Source organism: Camponotus vicinus, unplaced genomic scaffold, assembly GCF_025532165.1.
Source record: "Camponotus vicinus isolate PSW18456_S1 unplaced genomic scaffold, iyCamVici1.0 SCAF_11, whole genome shotgun sequence".
NCBI lineage: Eukaryota > Metazoa > Arthropoda > Insecta > Hymenoptera > Formicidae > Camponotus > Camponotus vicinus.
In genome coordinates, this window is record NW_028141947.1 from 6,367,094 (window position 1) to 6,388,580 (window position 21,487).

The 21,487-nt window shown below is 31.2% G+C and overlaps 2 protein-coding genes across 2 annotated transcripts; one reads left to right on the top strand and one right to left on the bottom strand.

Annotated features, from left to right (window-relative positions):
* The first annotated feature begins 568 nt into the window (after positions 1-568).
* On the top strand, positions 569-1,063 carry LOC145962249 (uncharacterized). The gene has a single exon (XM_083083210.1). The coding sequence runs from the start codon at positions 569-571 to the stop codon at positions 1,061-1,063; it is 495 nt and encodes a 164-aa protein (XP_082939336.1).
* Positions 1,064-17,081: 16,018 nt separating this feature from the next.
* On the bottom strand, positions 17,082-18,371 carry LOC145961946 (uncharacterized). Its single transcript, XM_083082581.1, has 3 exons — positions 18,241-18,371; positions 17,793-17,952; positions 17,082-17,410 (listed from the first exon to the last, which is right to left on the bottom strand). The coding sequence occupies exons 1-3, from the start codon at positions 18,292-18,294 to the stop codon at positions 17,271-17,273; spliced, it is 354 nt and encodes a 117-aa protein (XP_082938707.1). The 5' UTR covers positions 18,295-18,371; the 3' UTR covers positions 17,082-17,270.
* Between the last annotated feature and the right edge of the window lie 3,116 nt (positions 18,372-21,487).

Consider the following 21,487-nt stretch of genomic DNA (forward strand, 5'->3'; position numbering starts at 1 on the left):
AAGGTGATTGTCTGGCCAAGGAAATTAAAGCTGGAAACATCAGGAGGAGGTATAATGGAACAGGTATGATTTGGGTTCGCTGCCCTTTAAGGACAGCAAGTGCGCTGGCTAACGAAGGTAAAGTAAGGATAGGGTGGACAATGGCAAAGGTAGAACTGCTACCTAAAAGACCTTTGCAGTGCTTTAAGGGCTGGGAGTATGGACATGTAAAGTTTTCATGTAAAGCTAGCATAGATAGAAAAGGGAATTGTTTCAACTGCGGGACACAAGAGCACACAGTAAACGCGTGCAATAAAGAGTCAAGATGTGTAATCTGTGAGGATAAAGGGTACCAATTTAACCATAGGATTGGATCAAGATGGTGTAACTCAATGAAACAAATGGAAGGAGGGAAACAGTCACAAATTATTACTAGAGAAAAAACAACGGAGACAGAAAGGGGAGAAGTGGCCAAAACAGAAGAGGAGGTGGAAACAATGGATATGGAAGTGGTGGAGACAAAAGTGCAAGTATGAACAACTACAACATTGTACAAATTAATTTAAATCATTGTTGGGGGGCACATGACATGCTGCAACATTATATGAAAGAAAAAGATATAGATATTGCAATAATTGCGGAGCCCGTAACTATTCCGGAAGGAAATTGGGTAAGCAGCAATAATAGGGGATCAGCAATTTTCTGGTCCAATAAAATCAGGGAGAGAACCAAGGTAGTGTCTAAAGGAACCGATTTTGTGGCAATGGAACTAGGGGAAGTAGTAATATTCTCCTGCTACATTTCGCCTAAGAAATCTTTAAAGGAATTTTCCAGAACATTGAAAGACATGGATAATAGTCTTAGGTTACTAGGAAAAGGGAAGTCGGCCATAATAGGTGGAGATTTCAATGCGCACTCGAAGAGCTGGGGATATAAGGATAACTCTGACAAAGGAATAAGGTTGGTAAAATGGGCGGAGGGAAATAATTTAATTTTGAAAAACTTTGGGGATACACCGACATGCGTTAGACCCCAAGGAACATCGGTGGTAGACTTAACATGGGTAACCAAGTATAGCAAATAGAATTACGGATTGGACGGTGGAGGAAAGATATCTGTCGCTATCAGACCATAATTATATTACGTTCATGATAAGGGGCAGAGGCAGAAAAGGATTAGAGATAAAAAGAAATAGTAGAATCGGTAAAGGAGTTATAACTAGAAGATGGAAAATGGAAACGCTAGATCAGGAGATATTTGACGAGGCCCTAAAGTGGAATTGTGAATCGCATAAAATCGGGGAATGGACGACTGAGGCACAGTATATCCAGTAGCGCAACTTTCTATCGGCACCTTTGAAGTTAGTGTTGTCAAAAATGGAGTGCGCATGCACGAAATAAGCGAGTTGCTCAGTAACGCCATCTAAATTTTTTTCTCACTTACTCTTTTTGTTGTCTGTTTGTTCTCTTTCTAATCATACTCATAATCATTACTCATACATCAGAATAATATCATTTAATAAAACTAATACAAAATAAGAATTATAAATTATTAAAATAATAGTTGTTACAGTAATAAATTGTTATAAAATAAATAAAAATTTGTACAGCATATCATTAATAATGCTATATATAATATAAATGTAACGTTATAAATGTAATGTTACAATAGGCAAAAAAATATAAATTATTAATTATACATATTATTATAAAAAAATTAATTGTATTAATTATGTATTATTAATTATGTATTAAAATAATAAAATATTATATTATACAAAATATACATATATAAATAATAATTTAATTGCACGATAATAAAAATGACAAGGAAATTAATGCAATATTTTTATAAAATAAAATGAAATCATATTTATTAATATATTTTATGTAATAATGTTAATATAATGTGTAATAATGTTAATATAAGATATATGAATAAGGATTTAAAATTTGTGGAACAGTAAAAATATTACATATATAAAATATTTATTACAAATTTTATTAATAAAATTAAAAGTTGTACTTTTCCTAAAAATAACATGCTTATTTAATCTATAGATCTTCTAAAAATTACATTACATTACATATTTATGAACAAATATTTAAAAATTTTTTTTTTATAAATATGTATATATATATTCCTAATATCTCTATTTTTTCTTCCAAATTCTTTACCTATCCATACCTCAGCTACTCGATCCACCTCGGTACGAGCAAGAAAGAACATTACAAGAGCAAAAGAGACTTTTCATATAATAATTAATAATATTATAATACATAGTAGAAATACATATGTAAGAATCTATATACAGGGTGACCCATTTTAACTTAGGCAGCCAAATAAATCGAAAAATAAGCAAGATAGAGAAAAATGTTTTAGACAAAAGTTGTCGATGGTTTCGAGGGGGCCATAAGATGGTATCATTGGTTTGACCTTGAAGAGTCATTTGAAGGTCACGTGAAGGTCACTTCAATTTTTTTAAATGGAACATCCTATATATTTTTGTACATTCTTGTAGCTCATCTCGAGAGCTTTCCAAAACACTATAATTAAGTACATTTTCGTTAAGTACTTTTTGAGTTATGAGGCTTGAAATAATTTCTTAATTTTACATAAACCGTAAAATATCTTGTAAAATATTCATTTTTCGATTACCTTACCTTAATAGTTTTATGTACAAAATAATGAGAGGAATCAATTGGTGTAAAGAAAACACATAGTTGTTTCGAAGAAAAAATATGTAATTTGCAATTAACAATTCCATATTTTTTCTTAAAAACAACTATGTGTTTTCTTTACACCAATTGATTCCTCTCATTATTTTGTACCTAAAAGTATTAAGGTAAGAAAATCGAAAAATGAATATTTTACAAGATATTTTACGGTTTATGTAAAATTAAGAAATTATTTCAAGCATCATAACTCAAAAAGTACTTAACGGAAAGGTACTTAATTATAGTGTTTTGGAAAGCTCTCGAAATAAGCTACAAGAATGTACAAAAATATATAGGGTATTCCATTTAAAAAAATTGAAGTGACCTTCACGTGACCTTCAAATGACTCTTCAAGGTCAAACCAATGATACCATCTTATGGCCCCCTCGAAACCATACAACTTTTGTCTAAAACATTTTTCTCTATCTTGCTTATTTTTCGAGTTATTTGGCTGCCTAAGTTAAAATGGGTCACCCTGTATATATATATATATATGTGTTCGATGGTGTTAATGTACTATAAAGATTCTTATTATTATAATCAGTCAAGGAAAATTTGTTAATTTTATTTCTCTCGAATATGTATATATATATCGTTAATTATTTTATTATTAATTATTACTGCTAGCTTCTAAAGCGAAATTAATGTGTCATTTTGGTAATAATTATTATTCATAGATATTAATTTTGACTGACTGTGTATTTATTTATTGTTCATTGGTTTATATTTCGTACGCGTGTAGAGTGTAGAGTATTAACTTGATAATTTAACTTTTAGAAACCTTATATTTGATGTACATGTGTTTTTTATTGTTTATTGATTTATGTCTTTATTTATCTAAGTACTAATTAGTTATATTATTTTCAGGTTTCGGGATTTATGGCTATGGAAATTTTCCCATGCCAAATTTACCAGAAGAATGGAGGAATAAAGGAACGCACAAGAGGCTATAAGGCCAGTCACCGACGGATTTGTTCGTATACCGATTCATACGAAGTCTTGTTGCAAATGTTTTTGACGGTTACATTATTTAGAGTGATTTGCTGAGAGTTTTTCTTGATAATAAAATTCCGAATAAATTTCTTTTCTTAGTAAAGTTAATTATTAAGATAAATATCATTATATGCGACCAGTACTGCTAATTCATTGTAATATTTTTCTGGCTATATACCACATCAATCAATGTATTGTGTTAAAATTAAATTATGGCGATATGAATATATATATATATATATATATATATATATATATATATATATATATAGACTCAGTATTTTTGCTATTGATTTATGAAGTTTCATAAGCAATTTTAATGTAGTTGTGTGGCTTTTGCAGGCTTATTAAAATTGTATAAATAATAATTATATATATATTGAAATTCTTTTACGATTATTATAAATGACTGTTTCAAAGAGCCTATTACTTTTCCTTGATTGATAGATGTGTATAAGTCCAGCTTTCGGTTAGTACTGGTGATTACTAGTATTTTGACTATATGAGAACTGAATATTATTAAATTGACGTATATATATTGATTATATATAACATTATGACGCAAATATATAGTGATTATATATGATATCTCGCAAAGGTTATATAGGATGAGAGAATTGGTAGGGATTATATTTTTATAAGTAAGATTTTAAATTTTTTCGTTGCGGGACGTAACAACGAACAATATTATATCTCTCTATTTTGTTTTTCAGGGCAACCTGCCACGCCGGCTATACCCTGGGACGCCGAGAGATTAGGATCTATAGGAAGCTTATTCTGAGGTGTTCAGGTTGACAAATAAATATGAGTTGAATCCTTGTTATTATATTCCTTTATAAAGTTTCCCTATTTATTATGGTTATATTGAGGATACAAAATCGTAGTATATATATATATATATTAGATTTTTCCTTTAGAAATATATTTGGTTAGCTTTAGAAATATATTAGGTGAACAGTTTATCGTTGAATTAGGTATGGTACATGTCGTCGACTGTATCTAAGAATTCTTCGCTGTTCAGATAGTCCAGAAAATGATTAACCGCTTGGTCCGCCAAGCCTTCTTCTGTTGGGGAGATATCCACGGGGTCAAACCCGAATTCTCCGGGTCTAACCGGGGAATAATCTGGGGTTGAATAATCTGAAAATGAGGCCGGGCTATCGGGGCGACGGGGAGACGTTTGGACCTGCCTGTCCCGTCTTATTTCGGCGTTGGCCTCCCAAGCTCGGAGTAATCCCCGTGGTATTCCAGCAGTAAGGTCATCCGGGTCGAGGACAATCGTGGAAGCTGTTGAGCTGACAGAGCAACTATCTGACGATTCCTGTTCTTCTTCCGGTTCTTCTCCAGCCGGTATCGCTTGGGGTTGTCTGCTGTTCTCGGGGTTTAGTTCGGAGAGCAAAGGGGCAAATGAAAGGTCGTGTGGGGTGTTTTCACGATCATTGACTGCCCGAATTATCTCGCTCGGAATTTCATCTCGGTCTATGTATAAATGGTAAGGAACAGTACGTCGGTCTCTCAACAGACGCTGTCGGAAATACTCGCGACGCCTTATACCCGCCCGATGGAATGGGATCTCGCGACGGAGAACTGGATCGATGCGTAATGCGTTTACCATCTATTATTGAAATAATTTAAGTTTTAAAATTTGTTTTATTGAAAGGATAATTTGAAATTATTTCGCGGCATCTAATACTTACGATGGAAATTTCGAGGGGTCACCTGTCAAAAAAGAATGTACCGCGTAAATCTAAAGTTTCGTAACCGGTTTAGAGAAAGAGACAGGACAGATTCTGAAATCGCGACTCCTCATTTATTATAAAAGAAAATTATTAGTTAGTTACCTCTGTTACGTCCCGCAACGAAAAAATTTAAAATCTTACTTATAAAAATATAATCCCTACCAATTCTCTCATCCTATATAACCTTTGCGAGATATCATATATAATCACTATATATTTGCGTCATAATATTATATATAATCAATATACAGGGTGACCCATTTTAACTTAGGCAGCCAAATAACTCGAAAAATAAGCAAGATAGAGAAAAATGTTTTAGACAAAAGTTGTATGGTTTCGAGGGGGCCATAAGATGGTATCATTGGTTTGACCTTGAAGAGTCATTTGAAGGTCACGTGAAGGTCACTTCAATTTTTTTAAATGGAACATCCTATATATTTTTGTACATTCTTGTAGCTCATCTCGAGAGCTTTCCAAAACACTATAATTAAGTACATTTTCGTTAAGTACTTTTTGAGTTATGAGGCTTGAAATAATTTCTTAATTTTACATAAACCGTAAAATATCTTGTAAAATATTCATTTTTCGATTACCTTACCTTAATAGTTTTATGTACAAAATAATGAGAGGAATCAATTGGTGTAAAGAAAACACATAGTTGTTTCGAAGAAAAAATATGTAATTTGCAATTAACAATTCCATATTTTTTCTTAAAAACAACTATGTGTTTTCTTTACACCAATTGATTCCTCTCATTATTTTGTACATAAAAGTATTAAGGTAAGATAATCGAAAAATGAATATTTTACAAGATATTTTACGGTTTATGTAAAATTAAGAAATTATTTCAAGCATCATAACTCAAAAAGTACTTAACGGAAAGGTACTTAATTATAGTGTTTTGGAAAGCTCTCGAAATAAGCTACAAGAATGTACAAAAATATATAGGGTATTCCATTTAAAAAAATTGAAGTGACCTTCAAATGACTCTTCAAGGTCAAACCAATGATACCATCTTATGGCCCCCTCGAAACCATACAACTTTTGTCTAAAACATTTTTCTCTATCTTGCTTATTTTTCGAGTTATTTGGCTGCCTAAGTTAAAATGGGTCACCCTGTATATATAATTATTATTTATGCAATTTTAATAAGACTGCAAAAGCCCACAACCACCTTAAAATTGCTTATGAAACTTCATAAATCAATAGCAAAAATACTGAGTATATATATACACTCACCCGCAAAAAAAGCGGTACACCTAAAATTTGAGAAAATTTCATCAAATTTTAAATGATCATAACTTGGTAAATAATGATGATAAAAATATGTTTAAAAAAACAATATGAAGGCTGTAATGTCCACTTTAAGAATATTTAAATGGCAATTATGCTCAGCCATTGTTTTCAAAATGGCGGATAAGGAAGTGAAAGGATGTAAAATTGATTATTAAAGGATCGAGTTTGGGACGGTGCACGGCGTAAATCAGGTAACGCAGCCCAATGAGACCAAATGCTCGTGAAAGTGTGGAGTGTTATCTTTAAAATGTTTTTTTACCGAGCTCGATACGATGATTTTTCGCTGAGTTATTCCGAATTTAATTAAAAACGCTCTTTTTTCTTCTTCAATTTGCAGCTCAGCGAATAATTATCGTATCGAGCTTGGTAAAAAAGCATTGTAAAGGTGATACTCCACACTTTCACATGCATTTCGTCCCATTGGGCTGCGATACCTGATTCACGCCACGCACTGGAGCAAAGCGGGAACCTTTATTTATCGGTTTTGTATGCTTTCATTTATCCGCTATTTTGAAAAAAAATGGTTGCACATAATTTCAATTTAATTTAGGTGTGTGTGTGTGTGTGCTCGTTTGTATACCACAAGGATAAGGACCCCGTGGTTCGTCAGCTCCACAGTATTTAAAGACTCCAAACCCTCCTTGTGGCGTGTGTGTGTGTGTGTGTGTGTGTGTGTGTGTGTGTGTGTGTACGGGCGCACGCATGTGTGTATTAATAGTGGGTATGACCTCCTCGTGCGCGTATTACCTCATTCATACGATCAGGCATACTCTGTATTAGTCTTTTTATTTCATCCTGCGTAATTGCATCCCATGCATTTTGAAGAACTCTTTGAAGTTCTTGCAGTGACTGAGGTGCAGGTACGTGATTTCGTACTTTCTTGCCGAGATTGTCCCACAAATGCTCAATGGGATTTAAATCCGGACTACTTGCTGGCCAAACAAGTCGATTTATGCCAACTTCATCGAGGAAATCAAACACTCTTCTCGCAGTGTGTGGTCGAGCATTGTCTTGCATAAACAAGAAGTTCTCTCCGATAAAGGGTGCATACGGAACAACATACGGAAGGAGTATGTCTTCCACGTATACATCTGCGTTCATGTTCCTGTCAAAAAAGTGCAAATCTGTATGAGCGTCCCAGAACCAGGCCTCCTCTTGAAAGAATTGGTGTCTAAGTACCTGGCATAAGCACGTTGCACAGTTGACACTGACAGATCAAGTGCCTCAGCAACGTATCTTCGACTTCTGCCATCTTCAATTAAAGCAACAACTTGAGCAGCTTTTTCTGGAGTTATCGTTGCCATAATCGAGAAGTAATTTCGAGAAGAAGTAATTAATTATGGTTTCAATAGATGAAGTCGCAAGGAGCAACGCGTCTAGAGTAGCTCTCTAGACGCGTTGCTCCTTGCGACTTCATCTATTGAAACCATAATTAATTACTTCTTCTCGAAATTACTTCTCGATTATGGCAACGATAACTCCAGAAAAAGCTGCTCAAGTTGTTGCTTTAATTGAAGATGGCAGAAGTCGAAGATACGTTGCTGAGGCACTTGATCTGTCAGTGTCAACTGTGCAACGTGCTTATGCCAGGTACTTAGACACCAATTCTTTCAAGAGGAGGCCTGGTTCTGGGCGCCCTCGACGTACCAATGAAAACGATGACCGATTTATTGTTTTAAATTCATTAAGAGACAGACATCGAACAGCTGTTCAAATTCGAAACAATTTAAGGGATGTCCACAATTGCAATGTATCCGTTGACACCGTTCGGAGAAGATTAGCGGAACAAAATCTGTTTTCGCGCAGGCCAGCGGCTGTACCTTTTCTTACAGGTCGTCATCGCGTAGCTCGACTCAATTTTGCAGTTGCGCATAGAGACTGGAATTACGCAGACTGGGGCAAAGTACTCTTTAGCGATGAATCTCGTTTTTGTCTCTATTCTCCAGATGGACGAGAACGAGTTTATCGTCGTCGTGGAGAACGATTTGCAGATTGTACTGTAAGTGAAAGGTACAGCTACAATGGAGGCTCTGTGATGGTTTGGGCAGGTATTTCAGCGGACGCTCATACAGATTTGCACTTTTTTGACAGGAACATGAACGCAGATGTATACGTGGAAGACATACTCCTTCCGTATGTTGTTCCGTATGCACCCTTTATCGGAGAGAACTTCTTGTTTATGCAAGACAATGCTCGACCACACACTGCGAGAAGAGTGTTTGATTTCCTCGATGAAGTTGGCATAAATCGACTTGTTTGGCCAGCAAGTAGTCCGGATTTAAATCCCATTGAGCATTTGTGGGACAATCTCGGCAAGAAAGTACGAAATCACGTACCTGCACCTCAGTCACTGCAAGAATTTCAAAGAGTTCTTCAAAATGCATGGGATGCAATTACGCAGGATGAAATAAAAAGACTAATACAGAGTATGCCTGATCGTATGAATGAGGTAATACGCGCACGAGGAGGTCATACCCACTATTAATACACACATGCGTGCGCCCGTACACACACACACACACACACACACACACACACACACACACACACACACACACACACACACACGCCACAAGGAGGGTTTGGAGTCTTTAAATACTGTGGAGCTGACGAACCACGGGGTCCTTATCCTTGTGGTATACAAACGAGCACACACACACACACACCTAAATTAAATTGAAATTATGTGCAACCATTTTTTTTCAAAATAGCGGATAAATGAAAGCATACAAAACCGATAAATAAAGATTCCCGCTTTGCTCCAGTGCGTGGCGTGAATCAGGTATCGCAGCCCAATGGGACGAAATGCATGTGAAAGTGTGGAGTATCACCTTTACAATGCTTTTTTACCGAGCTCGATACGATAATTATTCGCTGAGCTGCAAATTGAAGAAGAAAAAAGAGCGTTTTTAATTAAATTCGGAATAACTCAGCGAAAAATCATCGTATCGAGCTCGGTAAAAAAACATTTTAAAGATAACACTCCACACTTTCACGAGCATTTGGTCTCATTGGGCTGCGTTACCTGATTTACGCCGTGCACCGTCCCAAACTCGATCCTTTAATAATCAATTTTACATCCTTTCACTTCCTTATCCGCCATTTTGAAAACAATGGCTGAGCATAATTGCCACTTAAATATTCTTAAAGTGGACATTACAGCCTTCATTTTGTTTTTTTAAACATATTTTTATCATCATTATTTACCAAGTTATGATCATTTAAAATTTGATGAAATTTTCTCAAATTTTAGGTGTACCGCTTTTTTTGCGGGTGAGTGTATATACAGGGTGAGCCATTTTAATTAACGCACGCAATTATTTCGGAAACAAAGCATTTTAGAGAAAAATGTTTCAGACAAAAGTTTTGTGGTTTCGAGGGGGCCATAAGATGGTATCATTGGTTTGACCTTGAAGAGTTATTTGAAGGTCACATGAAGGTCACCTTCAATTTCTTAAATGGAACCTACTTTTTGTCATTGCATATTCTTGTAGCTTATCTCGAGAGCTTTCCAAAACACTATAATTAAGTACCTTTTCGTTAAGTACTTTTTGAGTTATGAGGCTTGAAATAATTTCTTAATTTTACATAAACCGTAAAATATCTTGTAAAATATTCATTTTTCGATTATCTTACCTTAATACTTTTATGTACAAAATAATGAGAGGAATCAATTAGTGTAAAGAAAACACACAGTTGTTTTTAAGAAAAAATTGTAATTGTTAATTGCAAATTACATATTTTTTCTTAAAAACAACTATGTTTTTTCTTTACATCAATTGATTCCTCTCATTATTTTGTACATAAAAGTATTAAGGTAAGATAATCGAAAAATGAATATTTTACAAGATATTTTACGGTTATGTAAAATTAAGAAATTATTTCAAGCCTCATAATTCGAAAAGTACTTAATGAAAACTAACTTAATTATAGTGTTTTGGAAAGCTCTTGAGATAAGCTACAAGAATATGCAAAAGCATATAGGGTGTCCCATTTAAAAAGTTGGAGGTGACCTTCACATAACCTTCACAACGCTATTCGAGGTCATAATAATGTTGCTGTGTAATGCGCCACATAAAACCCTATAACTTTTGTATGAAATATTTTTTTTTTAAATGCGTATTTTTCGAAATATTAAGGGGTTTCCACACTTTTGCTAAACCCTGTATATCTCAAAATACTATAGTAATGAAATTAAAATTTGTTAGAAATAGACTCATAACCTTATTAAAATTTTCTGAGATCAAGTAATTTACATCGTCAAAGCCACGATGCGCAACCAGGAGATACGTTATATAAGAATATATATATTTTACTATAAAGATCCATGAAATCCCCACAGCAACGAAACATGGAAACAGTCATGAACCAGCCAGGTCATCCAATAAAACATCATTCTCCACCTGAAAATTATAAAGTAATAATAGAAATAATATTATTATAAAAAGCTATGCTATTACATATATTCTATATATGATAACCCCCAATTAATTAATAAAATAAATATAAAGCATATAAGAAATAATACTATATTATACTAACAGTAATTGTACATTCAAAATAATTATATATTCTAAGGTAAAAGTAAATATACCTGTTATATAAAAAAGTACTATAGTTAACCCTTTCATTTAAGGGAAAAACAAAATTAAATTTGAGTTAGACATTGGCAAATTTAAATAATTTACAACACCAAGGCAATAATATAACCAAGAAAGGATATCCCTACGCGTGTATATGCGCTTACTACAAAGGAAAAGGCATAAATCAAAATATTTTATCAAACGATACTCACCTAAATTCTATTAATAAATGATTTTGAGCCCATGCGTATCTTTTTAATAAATAGTATGTTCAGTTGTCATAAAAGAGATGCAGCGATTATAAATTTTGAAACCTGAAAATCATATAATTAATTAATATTTTGGGATAAATAACCTACAGTAAAAATGCTAACAAATGCTCCGAAAGTGAGCCACATAAAATATTAATACGAATAAAATATTAATACGAAAATTTACAAAGAATCATCAATAACAAAAGGAAAGTTATAAAGTTAATATTCTATGTACATATAAAAATATGAAACAATAAATAAATGTACCAAGTAAATCAAAAATTAATACCCATGAATAATAATTGTTACTAAAACAATACGCTTTAAAAATCAGTAATTATAATCCGTAATAAAATAATTAACAATATATACATATATATTTTTTATATTCAAGAGAAACAAAATTAATAAATTTTCCTTGAATAAATATTTTTCTAAGCGTTATAATAAATCTTTATTGTACATTAATACCATTGGCCAAATATGTCTGTATAAAACTCTAATTATTATTGAATAACATTTAACTTTGACTATTTAATTACAAAATGTAAATGGCCAATAATAACCAAATAATAATCTTTTATAAAGTAACGAGCTTCTTTCAGAAATTAATGGTTTAAACATTTCTTAATAAAATATAATTAATAAAATATATATATAAAATAATTAATGAATAAAATATAATTAATGAACAAAATATAATTAATCAAGCAAGAATTTCCTTTAAAAATCCTAGATTATTTTAATTTTTGGTCCTCGTTGAGTTCCCGTAAATATATATATATGTTCACTATCAGGAAGTAATTTTCCTCAGAGTCTTGATACCTGAAAAATATAATAAATGTATAAGAAAATCTACTATAGAAATTATTAAATAAACCATTCAAAATATAATACATACTTACACACCTTTTATGATCCTATATATATAATATTTATCCTCTTCCTAATAATGTAAGACAGCTTGTTATAAATAAGTAGCAAGAATTCCAAGTCCCAGCAACTGAAAATAATAATCAAATAATATTTGGCCGTATGAAAAATTAACTTAACAAAAATATACTAAAAAATCAATCTATACAAAAATCTATTACCATTATAAAAGTTTGATTGATCAAAATTACTATATTAAAAAGGTTTAATATTTTATAAATGTATATAATTATATAGGAGTAAAAGAAATCAAATAGTAAAAGAAGTATAATAAATCAAATATTAATATATTAAATTTCAACAATAAACATAGAAAATTAAATAATAACTACTAAACAATAACTAAATAATAAAGAAATGTCAAGAAATTATTATGAATAAAATTTTATACGTAACTCTGCTACATGCAGAATAATACGTCACCCTATAAACATAGCCTTCACTTGGTTGTCCACCGGGTGTCCCAATATTTTCATCACCTAACGAAAACGCTATACGGAAAAATAAAAATATATTTATTAATAAAATTCCTTAGAAATATATTTCAATAACAAACCACAAATATGCCTCCTCAAATATATAATCAACAGACTACATCTATCGAAATTTATACACGAGACCTCAATAGGTAGTAGTACGTGAAAGTGAGAGAGACCGCACTATCTGGTGACTCGCGCGAATGAGAGAGACAGCGCTATACGTAATACCATATATAAAAATTTATAAGAATTAAATCGCGAAACAAGCTCGAATAGATTTGTCACTCTTGTTATTAGTATAAATACATATATAGTTATTAATAAAAACTTAAAAGACAATACATTGAAATAATAAAAATACATAAATATGTATATTACATATACATATACATATATATATATATGATTCAATTAAATAAAATTTTTTTTTTAATTAATAAACTCACCAAATAAACTTCCGAAATAATTCACACAGATTCCTCAAAATCCTTTCAATACTGCATATTCTTATATGCTTTAAGCCTGTCTGTCATCCGTGAATAATCCATTGGTCCATATCCCTTCCAACATATATATATATATATATTATATATGTAAATGCAACCTAAACAAATAAGAAAAATTCAAATAATAACACGTTTAAACTCTAAGCATAAGAACATAATAATTAATACGTTATAAAAATCTCTTTTCATATACGTATATTCTATGTTGTTATTCAAATAAAACTTCACTACATAATAATAAATTATATAAAATCTAATTTCTTATCCACCCATTATTGCCAAATAATACATATATTTTTCATTTTGATTATTTAATTGCAAAATTTTATATACAATTAAAATATAATAAGTAAGCAATGATAACCAAATAATAAACCATTTTCATTATGTGAAAAGCTCAACATTAATTAATATATATATATATATATATATATTTAATAAATGGCGGAAATAAATAAACCGGAAGTTGTCAAGTCAAGCACATTCAAAATAATATTAAAATATTTCAAAATATCCAAAACTTATCCGCAATTAGAGGTGCATAGAGTTAACAAGTCATGGCCAGATGATCATATGTGAGTATTTTGATCCGCTCCGACAATAGTCTAATAAACGTTCTATATTGTCGATTAAAATACAGCCAAGCTGTAAACGATATGCACCCTCGAATATCTTCTGTATAGAATGTCGTTTTATAAAATATCTGAAAAATATAATAACTATATAAGACAAATATATAAGAAGGAAAATACTTATAATAATTAATTAATATAACAAATAATATCTGATCAAATAGAAATTTAACCTAACATAAAATATGATAAATACCTTCCCACATAGAAATTGACATCCAGTGGATGTCCATTAAACGTCCATAGCTCCATAGGACATCTATCTCCATGGTGGAAGTCAGATAGACGTCCATTAGAGATCCATTAAATCTCCATAGGTCTATGATATGTTGACTTCCACGGTGGAAGTCAGACAGACGTCCATTAGAAATCCATTAAACCTCCATAGATCTATGGGATGTTTACTTCCACGATAGAAGTCATACAGATGTCTATGAGAGATCCATTCAATCTCCATAGCACTGAGACGTTGACGTCCATGGTGGAAGTCAGATAGACGTCCATTAGAAGTCCATTAAACCTCCGTAGTTCTATAGGATGTTTACTTCCACGGTGGAAGTCAGATAGACGTCTATTAGAGATCCATTCAACTTTCATAGCACTGAGACGTTGACGTCCACGGTGGAAGTAAGACAGACGTCTATTAGAGATCCATTAAATCTCCATAGGTCTATGATATGTTTACTTCCACGGTGGAAGTCAGACAGACGTCCATTAGAAATCCATTAAACCTCCATAGATCTATGGGATGTTTACTTCCACGATAGAAGTCATACAGATGTCTATTAGAGATCCATTCAATCTCCATAGCACTGAGACATTGACGTCCACGGTGGAAGTCAGATAGACGTCTATTAGAGATCCATTCAACTTCCATAGCACTTGACGTCCACGGTGGAAGTAAGACAGACGTCTATTAGAGATCCATTCAAGCTTTATAGCAATGAGATGTTTACTTCCATGGTGGAAGTTAGAGAGACGTCCATTAGAGATCCATTAAACTTCCGCAGCTCTATGGAATGTTTACTTTCATCGTGGAAATCAGACGTCTATTAGAGATCCATTAAACCTTCATAACACTATGGAATGTTTACTTCCACGGTAGAAGTCAGACAGACGTCTATTAGAGATCCATTCTGCCTCTATAATAAATATCTTATACAAATCTCTTATAGACATTTATTAGACATTTATTAGGGATGATAATTTATATAAATAATTAATACTTAAGTAGATAATTAATATTATTAAAATTAATATTGGTTTATTATCAATTAAAAATTTAAAATAATTAATTAAAAATAAAAATTTTTTAGCTATTTTTATGAGTAAATTTTAAACATTAATTATATCACACCTGGTTAAAAAATTTTTATAATTTAATTTAATAATTAAAATAAATATAAATTTTATACAATTAAGTAAATTAACTGTCTAAATTAATTTAAGTTTAAGTATATTAATTTTAATTTAAAGTATATAAATATAATTATCAAAGCGTTTAATGAAAAGAAAACTGATTAACTCATGAAAAAAAAATCATAAAAATCCATTAAAAACGTAATATATATCTCCACTGGATCTCCATTACACGTCTTTAAAAATATCCATCAGACGTTGCATGGATCAATAATAAAGGATTCATGGAAGATGGATGGATGAAATATATAATTCTAAATAAAAATAATATCAAAAATTGTAAAAAAAAATTATGTTTATTGAAGATAAAATTACAAATATTATTTGATGCTTAAAAGACCAATATTCCTTTAAAGTTTGCAGCAACTGATGAAAATAGCATACGCACTTGTGCCAATGATAAATTTCAATTTCAGAAATTTATACTAATATAGATGCTTGTTGAATTATCAGCTGCGGCAATCTTTTTCTACAAATAAGAATTTATTATTACATACATAATTTAGAAAATTATTATATATGATCGATATTCAGAGTTTGATCTCACTTTAAATCGTTTTATAAGTACATATATATATATATATATATATATATATATATACGATTTTTAAATGGCCGCGTATTAGTTTTTTAAAACTGTTTAAGATCTTAAATTGAGAACAAACTTATGAATATCGGATCTATTAATTTATATATAGACTTGTTTACATTGATATCTGAAACATATAATTAAAATCTTTTAGTATATCGTATCATGAAAATGGTTAAGACACGATAAACGAAAGAACAAACAGAAAATTGTATTCAACATAACGAATAAAGAGCGAGCGTTTCATATCATATGTTTTTTATATATTCTACACATGAAACTGTTCCTTATTTCGTTCATTGTATCTGACTCTTTTAATTATCCTACAGCACACATTCTATATCAATGTTTGCGCTAAATGCACACAATGAGATTTTCCGTTTTAGATCGTAAGTGATCCAGTAAATGTACTAAAATTGCAGTATGCAGCGAATTTAATAATTTATTAGAGCGCATTGCATCTAGTACGAAAAATCGCATCATGTGCCATTATTTTTAATAATAGAAAATTGATGACAAATATAATGTCTAAAAAGGAATTAATCTTGTGAAAATGGTCATGCAAGCTTCATTTAAGTGATGAAAAGCGAATGTTAAAGGTAAGTAGACATATACATTTATATAAAATATATAAACATGATATGTATATATATATATATATATATATATATATATATATATATAGTCTTCCCGTAAAAAGTGTGAAGTTATATATTTTAATGTTATTTGACGTTATTTCCAATACCTTGAAAGTTAAATTTTTTTTACAGATTGCCTCAGACTGGCGATATAAGTTATTGAAAACTTTATATAGCGCATCTCATCATTGGCAATACAAGAAAAGCTGAAAAAAAACTAAATAAAACATGTAAAAAGCAGTAAGTTAAATATGTATATGTAAGTATATAATTCAAAAATAATATGTCAAAAGTATTATTATAGATAGTTGAACGTGACCAGTAAAACCTTACACATAATAATAATAATAATAATAATATTAATAATAATAAATATACCATAAATATAATATACCTTAAATATAATATAATAATAATAATAATAATAATAATAAAATATACCTCTCATACCTTTTGATATTGTTAAAATACCTTTTTTCCTCTTATATCTTTCCTTACTTTTTCCTTTCTCAATTAATCCACGGAACCGTCTTCACCTTGTGCTTTCCGTTTCTCCTCATTTTGATGTCTCGCTTTTGAATGTCGGAACCATTCCATAATCCTTCGCTGAATTTTGCCATGGTCAGTATCTGGGACATTCTGAAGTACGCAGCCTGCACAAACATTTTTTACATTTTAACTTTTTTTTTAAATATATATACAGTGCGTCGTGGTATTTCATTGTATAATTACTTTTTAATTAATGTAAAAATTGGAAATATTATTTAGTTAAATTTGTACAATAATAATGTGAAAAAAACGATAACTTGTTATATATCTCGAGAATTGAAATTAAATTAATCAGAAGTTTTGTAAATTTGATACAGTTAATAATCACATCAAAATATATATTAAAAGTGTATATATTAAATAATGTATATATTATAAAATGACTATATATTTTCTTTATTTATATGTCAATATATGTATACTTGTAAACGTTTCTTAATTGTTTACAAAAATTTTAATGTATAAATACTACTATGTAGTACTTACTAAAAATCACTTTTATTAATTCTAATTTGCGTAGTGGTTCCTTTCCGCATCGACCTTCCCAATTGAACTTTTCCGCCAATTTATTGGAAAATAATTTATATAAAGTTCTCTTTACGGCATCAATGACGTTGGTACCTCCGATGGATTTGATGTATGCGCGCTGTAAATTAGTAAAGTAACATATAATTTTATTATATAGAATGTAAGAGAGAGAAGAAGAGAGAGAGAGAGAGAGAGAGAGAGAGAGAGAGAAGTGTGTGTGTGTGTGTGTGTGTAATATAATTCTCGAATTATCTTCTTTCAAATTCCCAATTTTTAATCTTTTAGGAAAAAAAAGAGAAAAATTTTTTATACTTATACGTTTAATATTTTAAGTAAAATTCTTTTGTTAAAATCTTTATAATATTTAATACTATAATAAAATGTAAAATTATATGTGTTAACTTACTAGCGCAACATTATGTTGAGAATCACGATGTTTCAAAATCTCCTCCACCTCCATTAATTGTTCTGTAGTTTCTAACGGAAATCTGGTCTCAACATCTTCAAAAGAAACCTCCGTATTCTTGTTCGCTTCTGTTTCCGTATTTATCTTTTTGACCAAAATGTCCAACAAGGAAAGTGATTGCCTCATATCATATTTAATGAAAGCTATTTCTCTCGTTAATCTCTTCAAATAGTCCACTGTAAAAATATGAATAGCATTATATTTAATAAACAAATAAAATACATATATATGTTGTATATACATAACTTTATCATAATTTAAACATAAAATTCCAAACATCATTATACGTTGCTTTGTAAAAAAAAAGAAAAAGAAAAAGAGAAAAATCAAATAAAAATAGTTTTAATTTTTTATATTTTAATTTCAAGTTTATATTTAATATATTATTAGGATCCTCTAAATTCTTATTGTTAGAAATATTTTTATTTCGGTATAAAATATTTTGCTCTTTATCCAAAATAATATATAAAAAAATTTTTAAACATTTTAAATTAATTTTTTATTAATACATGCTATATTATCTTTTCGCATATTTGTTATTGTAAGTTATATAATATTATTTAAAAGTATTGTATATATTATATAAAAATATAAATAATGATAATAAGTTCGAATATATTTGTAAATGTTAAAAATTAGATGAGTAACTGAAACATTTAATGTCTCTATTATTTTAAAATATGGAGAATATTTTTACGTATAAATAAATATTTCAGAAATAGTAAGTTACAGTCGTAAAATTTTTATTTTATCATGCTTAAAATAGAATTATTTAATTTTTTTAATAAAAATTATTATTACACAAAATGTATTATATCTGATAAATATTTACTTACCAATTGCGTCCTGTGAAGATTGATGATTTAAATGATCATCTATTTTCTCTCCTTGTTTCATTTTACAGCTGCTTCGATCATTTTCTTCTACTTTATCATCCACATGCTGATTTGGTATATTCTTTTCATTTTCCTCTTCTCTTGCATATGCAGCACTGCTATGCGCTTTTTCATTACGATTATCCACATCTACGTATAAAATAAAAATATATTATTTAGTATTCATTTAATACTATATCATTATTAGTACATGAAGTAAAAATTATTAGAATAAAAAAATGAAAAATTTTTCACAAATTATGTTCAAAGACATGACAAAGATTTTAGAAAATATATTCCATGTATATATGTATTGGTCATAAAAGTTATGGTACAAAAACAAAATTACTAATTAATATATACAAAATATTGTGCATGTGTGCACACGCATACATATTAATAATTGTGAGTGTATGTTTGTACAAAATTTATAATAAAAGATAAACAATGAATCAATTTACATATGTAGCGCTTATGTTCAGGCGTGTTCGTAATTCGCTCGTGGAAGGATTTGCAGAGGTTGCCGAGATTCTCGTGAATAATCGAGGCGATGTAACAGTAGTTGGTTTATTCTGTACACTATATACAATTATCTTTAGATTGTTTTTGGTGGCCCTTACAAGGGCCGTTATTGTATGCGGAGTTATAGCCGCTCTCTATAAGTTATGTGTGGCCAGGCCTTAGTGACTTTTAAGGACCCTAGACAGTTGTTGTTCTCGTCTACTTGGTCCGTTTGCGTGGCCGTGCTGTGACTGGGCGTTTCCCAATCGGAGTCCGATTGAGTGCTCTGATCGATAGTGGGAACTGCGCCGACTTGAGTCCCCCTGTGGACACGGCTTAAAGGGACCGTCTGTGAGGCCTGGTCCGTTCGTGAACACGACGACGGCGACGGCGACGGCGGCAGCGGTGAGACTACGTCTGGGACGCTCCAAGGTCCAGTTGGCGAAGTGTATCTTCGTATGCGTATGTCCCAGACTTCGAGCAGGTACCTTGGTGGACGAGTAAATCTCGGTGGTTCCAGGTCTATCTTCTCCAGTTTCCAGGGCAGAAGCTGGAACGAGACCTTTTTCTCTCCTGCTGACTGGTTGGTGCAGGGTGCCCTGGGCGCCTCTTTCCACGGTGATCTGACCGGCCCTGGTGATCGGGGCGTCGAGAGTGGCCGTGGAATGTGACTCCTCCGCCGTGTAATGTTGCGAGAGCGCGAAGCTCTTCCACAATTAATTCCCGAGGAGGTATTATCTCCTCGTGCAAAAAAGAACAAGTCTTGGCTATCGATATAGAGAGCTATGATGCTGTACTATTCTCAAGCCGCGACTCGGTGTCCTGTCGTCTCGCGCGGTCTTATATAGCGAGGCTGCCGAATTTCACTTATGCGAAATGGTTTGCCCCTGCGGCCATCTGTCGGCTCGCCGCGTACCGAATCGCCTTAGGGCTCGCACCGCCGTACGCGTAGCGCGTGTACGGTGTACGGTTCAGTAGGCGCTGATTGTGTGGTGGATCGTAGCCGCCACACATATATGTTTTACGAAATAATTGTTAATATTTTACTTATTAATATTTTAATATATTGTTAAAATGTTATATTTATTATATATAATGGTATATTTATATATTTTTATTTTTTAATTTTGATGTCAATATTAATATTGATATCTAAAAATTATGTATAACTTTTTAAATTTACATTTACAATAAATAATTATAAATATGAAATATATATATAAAGACATACAATACATATATATAATTATGCAATTATTACAAAGAGATTTAACGAATATACCTTGCGAAAATGATTGAGAGTTCGAATTTGAGACTTTTTGCTTCGTTTTGTTTGACTCGCTGTTTCTTTTCATAGATTTCCCAGAATATGTAAGGGATGAATATGAAGGGATTTCATCTGTATCATGCAATCGCTGACCTTTAATACAAAATAAAACATGAACGTAAAAAATGTAAAATATAAATTTCTCTCATAAATAGATATAATATTAAATATAATATTAGATTTTATGTACTTACGTTTTGGAGAAGATGGAGGAGATGATAAAGTTGTGTCTGCGCATGATTCGTCTTCGCTTTCGGACGAGTATACAACTCTTTTCGCTCTCATTTTTCTGTAAGACCTCGCTTCCTTGTCAGTATCCAAGTCTGATGTATAGATTGCCCTTCTTGCTTTTTCATCGGCCTTTTGTAAGGATGCTGAAAATATTTTAAATATTATTAGCAAATATTACTAATACGAAAAGATAAGATAAAGAAAATTAAAAGCGATTTTATTTATACTTACGATACTCGCCAAAAATCCGTTC